General features: G+C 42.0%; 1 protein-coding gene across 7 annotated transcripts in view; it reads right to left on the bottom strand.

Moving 5' to 3' along the window:
- Positions 1–12,402: 12,402 nt before the first annotated feature.
- Positions 12,403–15,080, bottom strand: part of CTBP1 (C-terminal binding protein 1) — an 85,044-nt gene continuing 82,366 nt past the window's right edge. For 6 of the 7 annotated variants that reach the window (XM_029910621.1, XM_024201461.3, XM_024201462.2 and 3 more), the window contains one exon: positions 12,403–13,466. In XM_029910621.1, the coding sequence (XP_029766481.1) occupies positions 13,280–13,466 (187 nt within the window). In that variant the 3' untranslated portion in view covers positions 12,403–13,279. The remainder of the gene's footprint in view (positions 13,467–15,080) is intronic. The other variant, XM_024201457.3, reaches the window with a different exon arrangement.

The raw sequence follows: 15,080 nt of genomic DNA, 5'->3' as shown, positions 1-15,080 counted from the left end.
ACACACACACACACACACACACACACACACACACACACACACACACAGAGAAATATGTTAAAAGAACATTATTAAGGTTGGAAAGTCAAGCACTCAAAAGTTAGAAAATGCCAAAGGTTGCCTGTGCTACCTTAATTCGGCCCCCTTGTTCAGCTTTAGGATAGTATCTTTAATTACAGGACACTATACTATTTTTTCCACACGGCCTGGGCCTCGTTCAGTGAACAAGATGGATGGTGCTCAATTAATGAGCAACTAGTCGCTATTTTGTTTTATCCTTAATGTTCAATGTATAGTTCTAGGCCTTATTTACTGCTGGAGATACCGTCATGATTATAATATATGCTCTAATGCCCTAGTGATTGTGCCTTATAAATGTTTAAGATGAGAGAGAGATGAAATTTAAGCTCCACCAATGCTAGCTTATCCTTCAGTCACAGAAAATTAATCACGTGGGAAATACCCCCAGATCTTAACACATGATCCCTGCTTTCAACTCTTCACAGGGAGCTGAAAAAAACGGTTACTTACCGTCTCGTAACTGTTGTTCTTCAAGATGTGTTGTTCACGTCCACTCCAATCAGGTGTGCGTGCACCACGTGCATGGTTGTCAAAGTTTTCCCTGAGCAGCTCCCGTTGGATCAGCTGTGGAACCCCCTAGAGTGGAGCCTTCATGGCGCTCAATACATGACCCTGTCAACCCGATCCCCCTTCAGTTCCTTCTTGCAAGCTACTCCAACAGAGGGGAAGGAGGGTGGGTTTTGGAATGGACATGAACAACACATCTTGAAGAACGGTTACGAGAAGGTGAGTAACCGTTTTTTTCTTCGAGTGCTTGTTCACGTTTATTCCAATCAGGTGACTCCCAAGCTCTACCCCGGAGGTGGGGTCAGAGTTAAGAAATCACTGATTGGAGCACCGCCCTGCCAAATGCCACATCATCTCTGGTGTATAGGGTGATAGCATAGTGAGAGAGGTAAACGTATGCTCCGAGGACCAAGTTACTGCCCTGCAGATCTCTTGTATCATGACCTGGGCCAGGAAGGCAGCTGACGAGGCTTGTGCCCTTGTGGAATGTGCCGTAAGAGTTGGGGCTGGGACCTCGGCTAACTCGTAATATGTGCGGATGCATGCCGTGATCCAGGAAGATATTCTTTGAGATGAGACTGGGAGTCCTTTCATCTGGTCTGCCACTGCCACGAATAGTTGGTTCGACTTCCTGAATGGTTTCATGCACTCGATGTAGAATGCTAGCGCTCGCCGAACATCCAGTGAGTGCAGCCTCTGCTCTTGGGTACTGGTGTGAGGCTTAGGATAGAAGACGGGTAGAAAAATGTCTTGACCAGTGTGGAATTGTGACACTACTTTGGAAAGGAAGGCTGGGTGAGGCCTGAGCTGCACCTTGTCTTTGTGAAAGACCATGTAGAGCGGGGCCAGAGGTCAGAGACTAATTAGGACACCCACCTGGCTGATGTGATGGCTACCAGGAAGGACACCTTCCACAACAAATAGAGCAGGGAGCAAGTCACCAGCGGTTCAAAAGGGGCCCCATGAGCCAGGAGAGGACCAGGTTAAGTTCCCATGTGTGTATATAGGTGTTCCAAGCCCTTGAGGAAATGTCCTAACATGGGGTTAGTGAACACGGAGCGTGCAGATGTTCCTGGGTGGAAGGCTGAGACAGCAGCAAGGTGCACCTTGATGGATGCTGCAGCTAGGCCCTGCTGTTTGAGATGCAGAAGGTACTCTAGGATGAGTGGTATAGCCACCTGGAGTGGAGGTCTGTGTTGCTGGGCACACCAGCAAGTGACCTAACACCTCCACCTGGCACTGCCCTGCTGGACTCGACGGTCCCCTGTCGGGCACCAAAGTTAACAGTACCAACTCGTGCTGACTTGGCACTGGGTCCTTTCTGGGGTGCACCCATGCATCCCCTGATGGTCCCGCAGATATTGGGGCCAGTGAGCACCCTCTTTCAGCCTTCTTGTGTGGTACCAGGGAAGTCGAGCGATGCCGAGCTGCTATACGTGGGTGCGGTGCCAGGGTCTCTTGTGGTAGAGTCCTTCCTTGGCACCATGTCGGGTACGGATGCCGGAGCACTCTGTACGGATGCGCCTGGTGCCGGGTTCTGGCGATCCATAGCCGGCTGTGGGCAGAGAGTGGACTCCATTAAAAGTTGTTTTAGACAGAAAATCACGCTCTTTTTTGGTTCTTGGCCGAAAAGCCCTGCAGATGTGCACCTTTCCATTTGGTGCGCTTCCCCCAGACAGTTTAAAGAAGAGTTGTGGGTGTCACTGATGGGCATAGGCTTATTACAAGCACTGCAGGGCTTAAAGCCTTGGGCTCATGGCATGCCCCGGAGCCCGAGGGGGTTAGGGATTGGAGAGAGATCCCGCTCCCGACCTACTATCTAAACTAACTATAACACTAACTAGAAACTATAATGACTAACAGACGAACGCTAAGGGAGCACTTGCTGAGCAAGTGAGCACTGTTCCAACGGCCATCACAGACGGTAAGAAGGAACTGAAGGGGGCGCCAGGTCGGCAGGGTCATATATTGAGCGCCATGAAGGCGCCACTCCAGGGGGCTCCACAGCCGACCCGGTGGGAGCTTCTAGGGGAAAAACTTCCTGATGACCATGCACACGGCACGTGCACACCTGATTGGAATGGATGTGAACAAGCACTTGAAGAACCACCACTCCCTTCCCAAGAGAAACTCCAGCAGTGGAAGAAGTACTGAATGTGCTATTGAAAGCCACTCTGGATACTGTCCAGAGGGTGAGAGTTTCATGTCTCAGAACTTGATGAAAGACAGGTAGAGGTGTGTCTCTGAGAAAAGTGCAGCAGTTGGATGTGAGCCACCTGGCCTAGGGCCTTTAGCAGGATATCACATGCAGTGCAGCCCCGATCTTTCTCTGTTGTTCTCTTTATGATGCCTGAGGTCAGCAAAGCCTCATCTAGTTCACAGGAGAGCAGAGGAAGGCCATGAGCAGCGTGAGTGGATAGGTGAGAATGAGGAGAGAGGCTAGGCTAGGTCATACTCACTGAAGCAAAGGCAGTTCAGGTAAGGGAGAGCCAATCAACAAGTCTGCTGCTACCGCTGAAAGGAGAGGAGGAAAATTAGAAATTTCAGTTGAGGTCCCCTTGAAGCTTTTAGAAAAGAGAAATGTTTCTCCGCCTGCTATTATGGACATACGGGTTAATATTATTTAACTGAGGATACAGCACGTGTTTCCTACGTGTTGTATTGTCTGATTGCACTGATAAATATTCACCCCTGCAGCAAGATAGTATTTTAAACAGTTTTGAATCAGTGAGGACAGCTGCCAGCTGACAGTTTTATGGGTCATGCATTTCGATTGCAGTGGTTCCTCAAACAGTGTCATTCATTCAAATACCCTTTTCTTTCTGCAGCTCTGTAGAAGGCTGCACCCCAATCTATTGGGTATGGATTTGGCCACGGTGATCCACGCATTTGTGACCAGTAGGATATAGTCAATATTGCAGTGCACTGGACTTAGAAAAACATAATGATTGGCCGAGCTACCTGAGGGCCTGCTTGACTCTCCAAACACTCTTGACCTCCCTGTCTGTTACAGTCCTCTCAAACTATAGAATGGTGACAAGGCTTTCTCCGCAACTGGCCCAGGATTGTAGAACTAACCGCTGAGAGATATCAGACTGGCCATGGATCACAGCATGTTCATAATGGAATGTGACACTTACCTCTTTGGCTTCATGGCACAATCTTTTATAAAGAAAGGGACTCCTCCAGGTGAATGGAAGAGAAGGAATCAGTGATCTGTACATGTAGAACTGGTACAATTTTTTAAGCACTTGGGCATCAGAGTGATGAGCTCAGTATAAGATGGAGAGAGAGAGAGGGGTTAGCAAGGAGGGAGGGAAAAAAAGAAAAGATGGGAAAAGAATGGGGGTAACAAAAGATATAGAAAATAGTTAGACTGTGGCATGGTCTTTCGAGTGACATGGTAGGTGCCTTTAACCTGAGACATTCCAAATTGGCCAGAGCACTAGAAAATATCCAGTAGTGAACAATCTTACACTGTCAGGTGAATGGGCTGTGTAAACTATATGCAGACTTAGAAACTCTACTCATCCACTTGCTCAGGACAAGGGATTTCTCTCATTTCATTTGGTTTATAATTTGGTTTTGCAGACAGGGCACTGAGATTCTGTTTTGGCTCTTCACTGACCTGCTGTCTGACACTGGGCTGGTCATTTCACCTCTCTGTGCCTCAGTTTACCTCAGTCCATTTATCTGTCTTGTCGTCTTAAACTGTAATATGTTCAGAGCAGGGCCTGTCTCTCCTTATTCGTTTGTACAGCACCTATCACAATCGTGGGTTGGGGGCCCATAAACACTACTATAATACAAATAAACAACAATAAAAGATCATTATTGAAAGAAAAGCAAGTAAACTTTGTGAATGGGCTAGTAAGTTTTAATGACAATCTCACAAGGCTCCCCTAATAAATCTTTTCTCTCTAATTTCTATCTGTCCCTTTATACAAAGAAGCTGAATTCCCATGCTGAAATAATCTTAGCAAGATTTTAACTCCCACATATCTGAATGTCTGATATGTAATTAGAAATGAGAATATTCAGAGATATTCTAACTGCATATACTATGTAGGCAGTACCTAGATATGCCATGGCATCTTGTAAAACTACTATTTATGGGGTAGCATAAACAGAGTTATATACCCATCACAGCTAAATGATTGTAACTAGTTATAGTTTTACGCAAAGTGTCTGTTTTGCCACCTAGTGGTTACTATTGAGAAATTAATTTTGTTCGTATCTCCATCATTCCACTTCTGGACACAGACAAACACAGATAACCTGCTAAATCTGTACGATTTTGGAGATAAGGAAAACATGAAACAGCAGTACAGTCAATGAGCAGCAATTAGAGAAAAATTACAGTTAAAAACTAACTATAAAATGTAAAACATACACAGCACTTAAACACAGCACAGAAGTTCCTATAGAAGCATTTGCGTCCTTACTAGTGTTAGCAGATCAGAGCCTGAATACAGCCACAGGTTAAAACAGTCACTAATCTCGAAGGTGGGAATTTTAGAAAGCAAGGATTCAGCATTCTGAATTTGTACCTGTTCTAACTAGCAAAGAGCTGCCTGAAACAGAGTTTAGATCATGCCTCATAGTGAAGCCAAAGTTTTGGGGCTGCATTCAGCTGTGGTTCAGGAGACTCAGATTTCAGAGTATGGTTTCGATGAACACTAGCATGCATAGCCTGCTGCACCAAGAGCAAGAAGCCAAGCGTAGCGTTCTCTGGTTTGTTACTTTTTACAGCACCATTGACTGACATCTCCTGCCCCTAGAACAAGTGCAGCGGAAACACAAACTTTCTTTCCTACCACTGACCTCAACATTGAGAGATGGGTGCCCAATTGTGGTGATGTGGACACCTGTCTACTAAGAGATGGGCACAAATTAGTTTCCCATCAATAACTGGTTCCGAGATCCTGCATTCCTAATGCAACGTTTCTCAACGACAAGGCCCTAAAATGCTGTCACTTTAAACCTCTACACATCCAGCTGAGAAGCAGCTAGTCCAAATCCCTGCTACAGTAACAATGTCCATGTATAGTCCAAACTCCCAAAGAATCAACCTATTTCTGGGCTCAACCCTTTCCTGGGGTTCCACACTACTTTTCTCCATCTCTAGGATCAAGCACTCCCCTGCCCAACCAGTCTGCCTGAGGCTCTAGCCTCCAAGAGTCTCTGGTGCTTCAGTCCTTCACAGGAGCCAGCCTACCAATCTGCTCCTTGTAGTTTCTTCACCAGCCTAAACACTCTAGTTATAAGGCCCAGGTGTCTGTTGAGTTATCACCTGTTTCTTTTAGTCCTGTCCTCTCTGGCCACCCAGGTGAAGAAAAAGTCACCCCATCACATGAGAGGTTTCAGAGTAGCAGTCGTGTTAGTCTGTATCCGCAAAAAGAACAGGAGTACTTGTGGCACCTTAGAGACTAACAAATTTGTTAGTCTCTAAGGTGCCACAAGTACTCCTGTTCTCATCACATGAGAGTAATTATTTATCCTAGGAGGCTGTTCTCTAGCATTTGGAATTTTTGATAATAGATATTGGGGTATTTTCAAATGTGCTAGGTGATTTAGGCACATAAGTGCCAGAGTCATTTTGCAGCCTTTGTCCCATTGATTTCCAATGAAATCAATTGGCCCTTAGTGCCAAATTTTTAAAAGCATCTAGAGGACGCAGATAGGTGCCAAGTAGAATTTTCAAAAGTACCTATAACAGAGTAGGTGCCTCACTTCCATTGGTTTCATTGAATGTCCCATTGAAATGGGAACTTAGGCTCCTAAGATCAGTAATGGCTGAAAGTTACCCTCAAATGGCTATTTAGTGAACTATGTGAAGAAAGATATTGGTGTCAGTCTAGACCTTAATTTACAGCTGTTCACATCACAAATACATGATAAACCATTGTTAACAACTGGTACCTTTGCTGACTGTTGATCGGATCCCTCCAGGTCAGGAATGAAACATTGTTGGGATCAGAACAGTGTAGGAAATCTTGCACCGCTGCCACCAGAGCTGGACATAATATATGGAGATAGTTCTTCAGTCTCTAATGTTAGTTAAATATAGCTCCTTAACACAAGTGAAGTCTTCATTTAAAAGAGAATGACTGTATTGGCATTATAAACTCATTTTATTTCAGGTAGCCTGTAAAAACTCAGAGTGTGGAATGCATGCAGCAATCCAAAGTGGACACAACAAGTCTCCCTTATAGAGTTTCCTTATTTTTCTGTGGGGCTGGACTTCTATCTACCACATTAGTTACTTGCTACAAAGCTGTGCCTCTATATATTGGATTTACAGGGGGGGAATTAGCCGAAAAGCCAAACTGTGTGGATCAATGTCTTTTTGTATCTCTGTACTCCCTCAGCCTATGCTTCCTACAGCCTGGATGGGATTCAGTGACCAAAATGATTGTTCTGTAGAAAAAAGGCAACTCCCCAAACCTTGAATGCTGGCTCTCTATTTTTTTAGGTTACCTTTAAACCTATGCTACCGTAGATGCATTTAAAAATATACAATTTTTACAGTTTTCCTGTTTTGGTTTCTCGAGCTGAGATTGTCAAGTTAGTATTTTCCAACCACTTTTTGTCCTTTTTCGATTGAATTTGAAAGACTAGGACAGATAAGCAGTTAAACATTTTGTAGGTACCATAAATTTTCAAGGGCTTGGCCTGCTCAAAGAATAATCTATATTGTCCTGGAAGTGTTTCAGTGGATTGCCTTGCATTATCTAGACCATATTTTACTTTGTATAGTGTCCTTGATGTGCGGTGTCACAAAACGCTTTACAGAGAGTGTCAACAGAAACAAAGGCAAAGAAAGTTTCAGAGATTAAAGAGACAAAGTTCTACGAGGAGGGTTTGGGGGAGAAAGTTCCACAATGATATGCGTGATTCCAAACTCACAAGAGGCTGGATATGTGATCAGCGTGTTAGCGTGCAGAGAGCTCAGGGAGAGTTGAAAACCAGGTCCATACTGAATTGAATTTAGAGATGGACACTCAACAATGAATGTGATCTATAGGAATACTTTTCAATGACAAGGAGTATTCTGATTACAGCATTCCAGGTCTCTGGAAAATCAGGGAGAAATTATTTCAGAATAGTATGTGAGAGAGAATTGCAATAGCTGAGGCACGAAGTGATTGAAGAAAGATACAATAGGGTCAAGGTAAGGATGAATTCTTTTAACGGTGCATGGGTAGTGATAGGCAGATGAATAATCAAGGGAGATATGAGTAAGAAAAAGGCTGAGGTCAAGGATAAAGTCACTACTTCTGGTACTTAAGCACATGCTTAACTCCAAATCAATGGGACTGAAGCATATGTTGAACTGCTTAACAGAATCAGGGCCAAAGTGATAATGGGGCCAGTCATAAGATAAAGAGGGCTTTTTACCAAGTTTTTGAAGCTTGCATGACTTTGCAGGAAGTTCTGGTTAGCTGAGGAAATAACAGTCAATACAGGCATGTAGATGGGAGATATAGATATCAGCAAATGAATCAGGAGAGATAAATTGTACAATTTTGTTTGCAGGTGAATAACCACAGTTAAAGCTAGATTCCAGATGAGAAGAAGGCCACAAACAAGACACTATAAAGCAAAAAGAACACTTGACACAGTGCATTTGGGGAAGAAGGAAAAGACGACGGAGAGGCGGCTTGATTATGGTGTGTAAGTACATTCACCGTGAGAAAATATTCAAGACTGATGGCCTTTCTGAGAGGCAGGCTTTAGTCACAGAGAAGTTATTGGGCTCAATACAGTGGTAACTGGGTGAAATGCAATGGCTTATGATATGCAGGTCAGACTAGATGATCTGATAGTCTCTTCTGGCCTTAACATTATATGAAAAATACCATGTGCTAGAAAACTTTTCAAATTAGCAGAGGAAGGCCAAACAAGAACCAATAGCTGAAAGCTGAAGCTGGACAAATTTAAAATTGGATGGAGGGCACAGATTTTTAATAGGCAAGGCAAGTAACCACTGGAATAAACTACGATGGGAAGTGGTAGATTCTTCATCTCAATGTCATCAGATCAAGACAGGATGCCTTTCTGGGAGATATACTTTAGTCAAATACAAGTTATTGGGCTCAGTGCAGGAGTAATTGGGTGAAATTCAATGGTCTGTGTTATATAGGTCAGGCGTCATTTAATAATTAGCTCCCTTCTGACTTTAAAATCTATGACTGAATCTATGATCAGCATGAGAGGTAGGAGTTGGCGGAATAGAATAGATGACTGGCAGTGCCATCTTTTTACTCAAGAAAGAGAGAGTATTGAAATATCTATTATTAAACATGAGAAGAAAAAGGGATCGTTGACAGAGGTAAGGAATAAGCTGTTAAGCACTCAGAGTTGGGAAGTCCAAGGAGTACGAAAAGCACTCTTGAATCATTCAAGGTGGGAGTGCGGGATCAGAAAGTAACAGAAGAACACTTCCTCCAAAACTTTGTTGAGGAAATGAAGCCCTGACGTTGGTTATTAGAGCCAGCCCTTGTTTTTATACATCAGGGTGTTTAGACCGTTAGCCCAGTAGCTACTGAGGGTTGTAAAATAAATTTGTATTTTGTATTCTATAAAGAACAGGAAATAAGTAATTCAAAGATTTAAAAAAGCTAAAACCCAGGAAGCTTGAGGGCCTCTAGCTCACAGATAATTTACAATTCAACAACAAGCTAAAGTAACACACATTAGTATAAAAGAACTGAGCATTTAATTGGAAAAGGAGAGTCTTACACACTGCACGCATCAGTGGAGTTGCTTAGGCTCTGATCCTGAAAACACCTTCTGCACAAGCTCAGTTTTAAACAGAGAATCATAGAACTGGAAGGGACCTCGAGAGATAATCTAGTCCAGTCCCCTTCACTCATGGCAGGTCTAAGTATTATCTAAACCATCCTGACAGGTGTTTGTCTAACCTGCTCTTAAAAATCTCCAATGATGGAGATTCCACAGCCTCCCTAGGCAATTTATTCCAGTGTTTAACGAACCTGACAGTTAGGAAGTTTTTCCTAATGTTCAACCTAAACCTCCCTTGCTGCAATTTAAGCCCATTGTTTCTTGTTCTAGCCTCAGAGGTTAAAAAGAACAATTCTTTCCCTCCTCCTTGTAACAACCTTTTATGTACTTGAAAGCCGTTATCACGTTCCCCGCTCAGTCTTCTCTTCTCCAGACTGAAAAAAAAACAATTTTCTCAATCTTTCCTCATAGGACATGTTTTCTAGACCGTTAATCATTTTTGTTGATATTCTCTGGACTTTCTCCAATTTGTCCACATCTTTCCTGAAACGTGGCACCCAGAACAGGACACAAAATTCCAGTTGAGGCCTAATCAATGCTGAGTAGAGCAGAAGAATTACTTCTCATGTCCTGCTTACAACACTCCTGCTAATACATCCCAGAATCATGTTTGCTTTTTATGCAACAGTGTTACACTCATAGCTTCTGATCCACTATGACCCTTCCGCAGTATTTCTTCCTAGGAAGTCATTTCCCATTTTATGTGTGTGCAACTGATTGTTCCTTCCTAAGTGGAGTACTTTGCATTTGTCCTTATTGAATTTCATCCAATTTGACCATTTGAATTTTAAACCTGTCTTCTAAAGCACTTGCAACCCCTCCCAGCTTGGTATTGTCCACAAACTTTATAAGTGTTCTTTCTATACCATTAACTAAATCATTGAGTATTCCCATCAATTCCAATGGACCATATATATGCTTGCTGTCAAGCACATGAATATTTGCAAATCTGGGATTTAATTTCTCCCTGCTGGGGATTAACTGCGTGCTCTACACAAACTCTTTCCCCTGCTCTATATATTGTTGCCTTCATTTCTCTTTTGTTGGTCTATTTACTGATTCACTGGGAAAAAATAACTTGACTGGTCTAGGCTGCATCCGAACGCATGGCCAATGGAGGTGTAAGATAGGGGCAAGTCTTGGTATCCCAAGGCTATCACCCTGACTGGGCCTGTGATTTAGTGCCCCCCAAAGTTATATATTTACTTTACTTTCGTATATGCCAAAGCAACACTTGGAGATTTACAAAGATTATTCCTGAACATGAACTATTGGATTCGAAAACCAAAATCCTACTCACATCATAAGGCCCTGTGTGATTTTCTGCAAGTTCTTGGCCACGAGACTAGCTGGAATTGTCTGTGCTGCAGTAACTTGCAGTATTACCTCTGTGCTTTCTTGTGAGGGTGTAGAAATGAGCTTGTTATTGCCATGGTAAACAGGCAGTGAAATCTTGGCCCCACTGATTTCAAAAGCAAAACTCCCATTGACTTCAATGGGACCAGGATTTCACTTTCTGACTTTTGATTTTCTCTACTCAACATTGTGGATAGTTCTCTGAAAACATCCACTCAATGTGCAGCGGCAGTCAAAAAAAGCAAAGAGAATGTTGGGAATCATTAAGAAAGGGATAGCTAATAAGACAGAAAAATATCATATTGCTTCTATATAAATCCATGGTATGCCCATATCTTGAATACTGTGTGCAGATGTGGTCGCCCATCTCAAAAAAAAAGACACATTGGAGTTGGAAAAGGTTCAGAAAAGGGCAACAAAAATGATTAGGGACTGGAACAGCTGCCATATGAGGAGAGATTAATAAGACTGGCACTCTTCAGCTTGGAAAGGAGATGACTAAAGTGGGATATGATAGAGGTCTATAAAATCTTGAATAGTGTGGAGAAAGTCAATAAGGAAGTGTTATTTACTCCATGTCATAACACAAGAATTAGGGGTCATCAAATGAAATTTATAGGCAACAGGTTTAAAAACAAACAAAAGGAAGTATTTTTTCACACAACGCACAGTCAACCTGTGGAACTCCTTGCCAGAGGATGTTGTGAAGGCCAAGACTATAATAGGGTTAAAAAAAAGAACTATGTAAGGTTCATGGAGGATAGGTCCATCAATGGCTATTAGCCAGGATGGGCAGGGATGGTGTCAGAAGCTGGGAATGGGCAACAGGGGAGGGATCACTTGATGATTACCTGTTCTGTTCATTCCCTCTGGGACACCTGGTATTGGCCACTGTTGGAAGACAGGATGCTGGGCTAGATGGACCTTTGGTCTGACCCAGTATGGCTGTTCTTATGTTCTTACATGTTTGCAGAGAATAAGGCTCCACAAATAAAACAGATATGGTTTAAGAAAGATTACTTTTAAGATTTGCTTCCCACCATTCTGAGTTTGCTTCCTGCAGTAGCTAAAAACAAAAGCATACAAGATAAGAGGACACCTGAAAACAATATCGAAGTAAAGGCCAAGTGGCTCCACCCAAAATCCAACATACCTTAACATGGTTCTGCAGTTTTGAAGGACGTATCGGCAGGGTTTTCAATGTAATTTTGTCATGCCACACCTTTCCATGATCATAGAGTAAAAGAAACCAAACAACACACAGTGTTTATGTAGAACTTCCACAAAAGAAGTTTATTATTTTGTTACTCTTGGGCCCCCTCTGCTGTCTCAACAACATAATAAATATTGTTACCATACTGTAGCTGATGATGCTGGTGCACAAAACGAGGAAGTAAATCAAAAGCTATCTTAATTTCAAACTTCATTAGAAACACAGAGTAAAGATCAACATTTATGAAATGGAAAGGGGAAAAATGGTATGGAAAGAATTTTTATTTTTCAAGCCCCCAAGAGGGTATTACAAACAATGGAGAGCAAAGTAAAGCTAGAAATGAAATACTTGACAGCATCCTTTAAAAAATTACATCTAAGAAACCTAATAAAAGTTGAATAAACAGTTACTAGAAATAAAAATTTTTACACATATGATATTTGTCTGGGATTTTTATTTCTTTAAAATAATTCATACAAATGGTTACAGTCACAAACATGATTTTAACCAAAAATATTGCTAGCCTACCACATTACCAGGAAGGAATCAATGTAGGCAATGAAATGCTGCTACTTTTCAGTAGTCTAGTGCCTTTTTCGCAAACCACCAATAATATATACTTTAACTGGTGACAAAAAGCACAATGCTTGTTTATACAAAACCTTTTTTTTCCTCAAAATCTCTTTGCAATGTTGTCTTCATTTTGAAATAAGGGAATTCATGCCAAAATAAGGAGAAACTGTTTTTTCTTTTGTTTACTAAATCATTCTAAAAAATAAGACAAGCAGGTAGAAAAAACAATGCACTGTGTGGCGTAGAAAGAAAAATGGGAAAAATTCATTGTCCTGAGAAGTTTGCCAACTGCCTCATTTTTGGGCATGTTTTAACATATAAAAGAAAGGATTTTAATCTCAAAATTGGTTTGTTGAATGCCTCCCTTATGTGTTTTTTCCTTGTTGACAGCTAAGCAAAACAAACCCTTTTTAATGTTCTAAAAACTGTACACAGACAAGTACATTCATGATATAATTAACTACTAACTTCTCTTGCTTAACAAAGAACCCATAGGACACAGAAACAGTGAATCAGTCCACTGGACAGGGACAAACTACAATTTATACGGAGGAAAAAACGTTTCCGAATCTTCTTTTTGTCTCCCACCTTTTCCTTGTATACTGTATATTGGACCAGTTTCTAAAACAATTATTGTCTCCTCCTGTAAGTTCATGGTTTTGCCTTTATTCAAAATCCAGATTTTTTCCACACACTCTCTGAAGTTGAAATCTCCAATGTTGGGAATGCTGTTTTCTTAGGCTACAATTGGTCACTTGGGTGGTCTCTATCAGCTTCTGGTTTGACTGTTTGGCCGGGGGAAGGAGCATGTGGTGGATGGGCCACAGCAGGAAGGCCGTGTGATAAAGACATGGGGTTGGGAACTATTCCTTCTACTGCCGTAGGTATGCCAGCTGGAGCCACGCTTACAACACCTGGGGGATACCTGCTAAGAGAGGAAAATGAGAACAATTAAAATTCAGAGATGGCTGATGGCAAAGCCCACCTGGCCCAGGAATTGTGCCATCTTCAAGGAGAATGGCAACGATTTTTGTTTTGTGTATGTAAAGCTCAAGATGACGGCATCATATACAGGTGTTGTTAATTAAGGTAATCAACGCTTTACTTTAACCAGATTAGAAATGGGAATTTGCTAATTCCTTCAGATTCCTGGCTTGCTGGTTCATCTGACAGCATGAGTGACAACATATATATCAACAACAATAATGGAAAGATCCATTCCGTTCTGACGTTATGATCCTCACCCTTCACAGTCACTGGGAGTCTTACCATTGACTTCATTGGGTGCCATGACCCCATCTCCTTATTTTCCTTTCCTCGTGGCTTGTCTGAATTTCTCCTTTGGGACTGAAGCATACCAAAGGATTCTTTTGAAAGTTTTGAAATCAGTTGAATGGGTTTCAAGATCATGTGAATCTGAAACAATGTCTTTTCTTTTAAAATAAACGTACAAACTTAGTCAACTAGGACTGTGTTATAAAACACAGTGGAATATCTTAGCCTATGAGTAGCCTCATTTAAACGAATGGGACTACTCATGGAGTAAGGCTCTATTCAGTCTAAGGGTGGCAAAATCAGGCCCGAAAAACTTGATTTGGTTTTTGAACTTCAAACTTGCTAGAGACCTTCAGTATGTGGGAAGGAATGGGGGTCACAAATAAAGAACTGTGAACAGTTCTTCAGTTCTGTTAACCTTGATGCTTGTCCATAAAAAGTAAATATTGTAGAGGTCTGGAAGGGATGAACATTTTCAGTCTGGTTTTATGGTGGCTGTGATATTATCAGGACACCGAACATGGTCAATCTGCAGCTCATGATCTCTAGATTCTGTGCTGCTGACATTTAAACAACAGCTATATATGTCTGTCTATCCTCTTTTGTGATGTTACCAAAAAAATGTTACTCTTCAGCCAAATGCCTACTATTCACCTTTAGGGGTTCTCTCATACCAGCCACGTATTGTATCCTATAATTCTCTCTCCCACTCCAATCATAAAAACATGCACTTGTCTTTTGTTGTCTTCAACTAGCATTTTGTTACCCAAGGGTCTTAATGAGGTTGTTTATTTTAAAAGTAGCAGCATAATCTGCAGGCCTATTACTCATTTAGACTTAAAAGGCAGGAATTACAACTGGAGCCTATTGAAACTTTTCTAAATATCAGGGTGGAATTTGGCTCCACTGGCCAGCAAACTCAGAGGAGGGGAAGCAGAATGGAAGCAGCTTTTCTGCTTCATCACCTGAATCCCATAGAAGATTCCCATCACAAACACCATACAACAACTAGAGCTCTGAATGGCTTTTGCGGAGGACATGGCAGGCCAGGAAGTTATCTGTTGCCCTGGTCACTTTGGTGGAGGCTTCCATAGATGATAATGTTGTTCCTAATGTTGGGATATCTGTTGATTTAGAGGATCATACCATCTGTAGGCCAACAAATTTAATTCCTCATCCCCCACCCACACTCAACAGGGTACCTTCCATGGAACTCTGCAAGTGTTAATTTACAGAGCGCTACTCTGCCCCTCCAGAGAGTTTATTC

Source organism: Terrapene carolina, unplaced genomic scaffold (assembly GCF_002925995.2).
Source record: "Terrapene carolina triunguis isolate 2854851 unplaced genomic scaffold, T_m_triunguis-2.0 Scaffold66, whole genome shotgun sequence".
NCBI classification, from domain to species: Eukaryota; Metazoa; Chordata; order Testudines; family Emydidae; genus Terrapene; species Terrapene triunguis.
The sequence above is the reverse complement of the archived record's forward strand: the minus strand, read 5'-3'. Positions and strand labels throughout refer to the sequence as shown.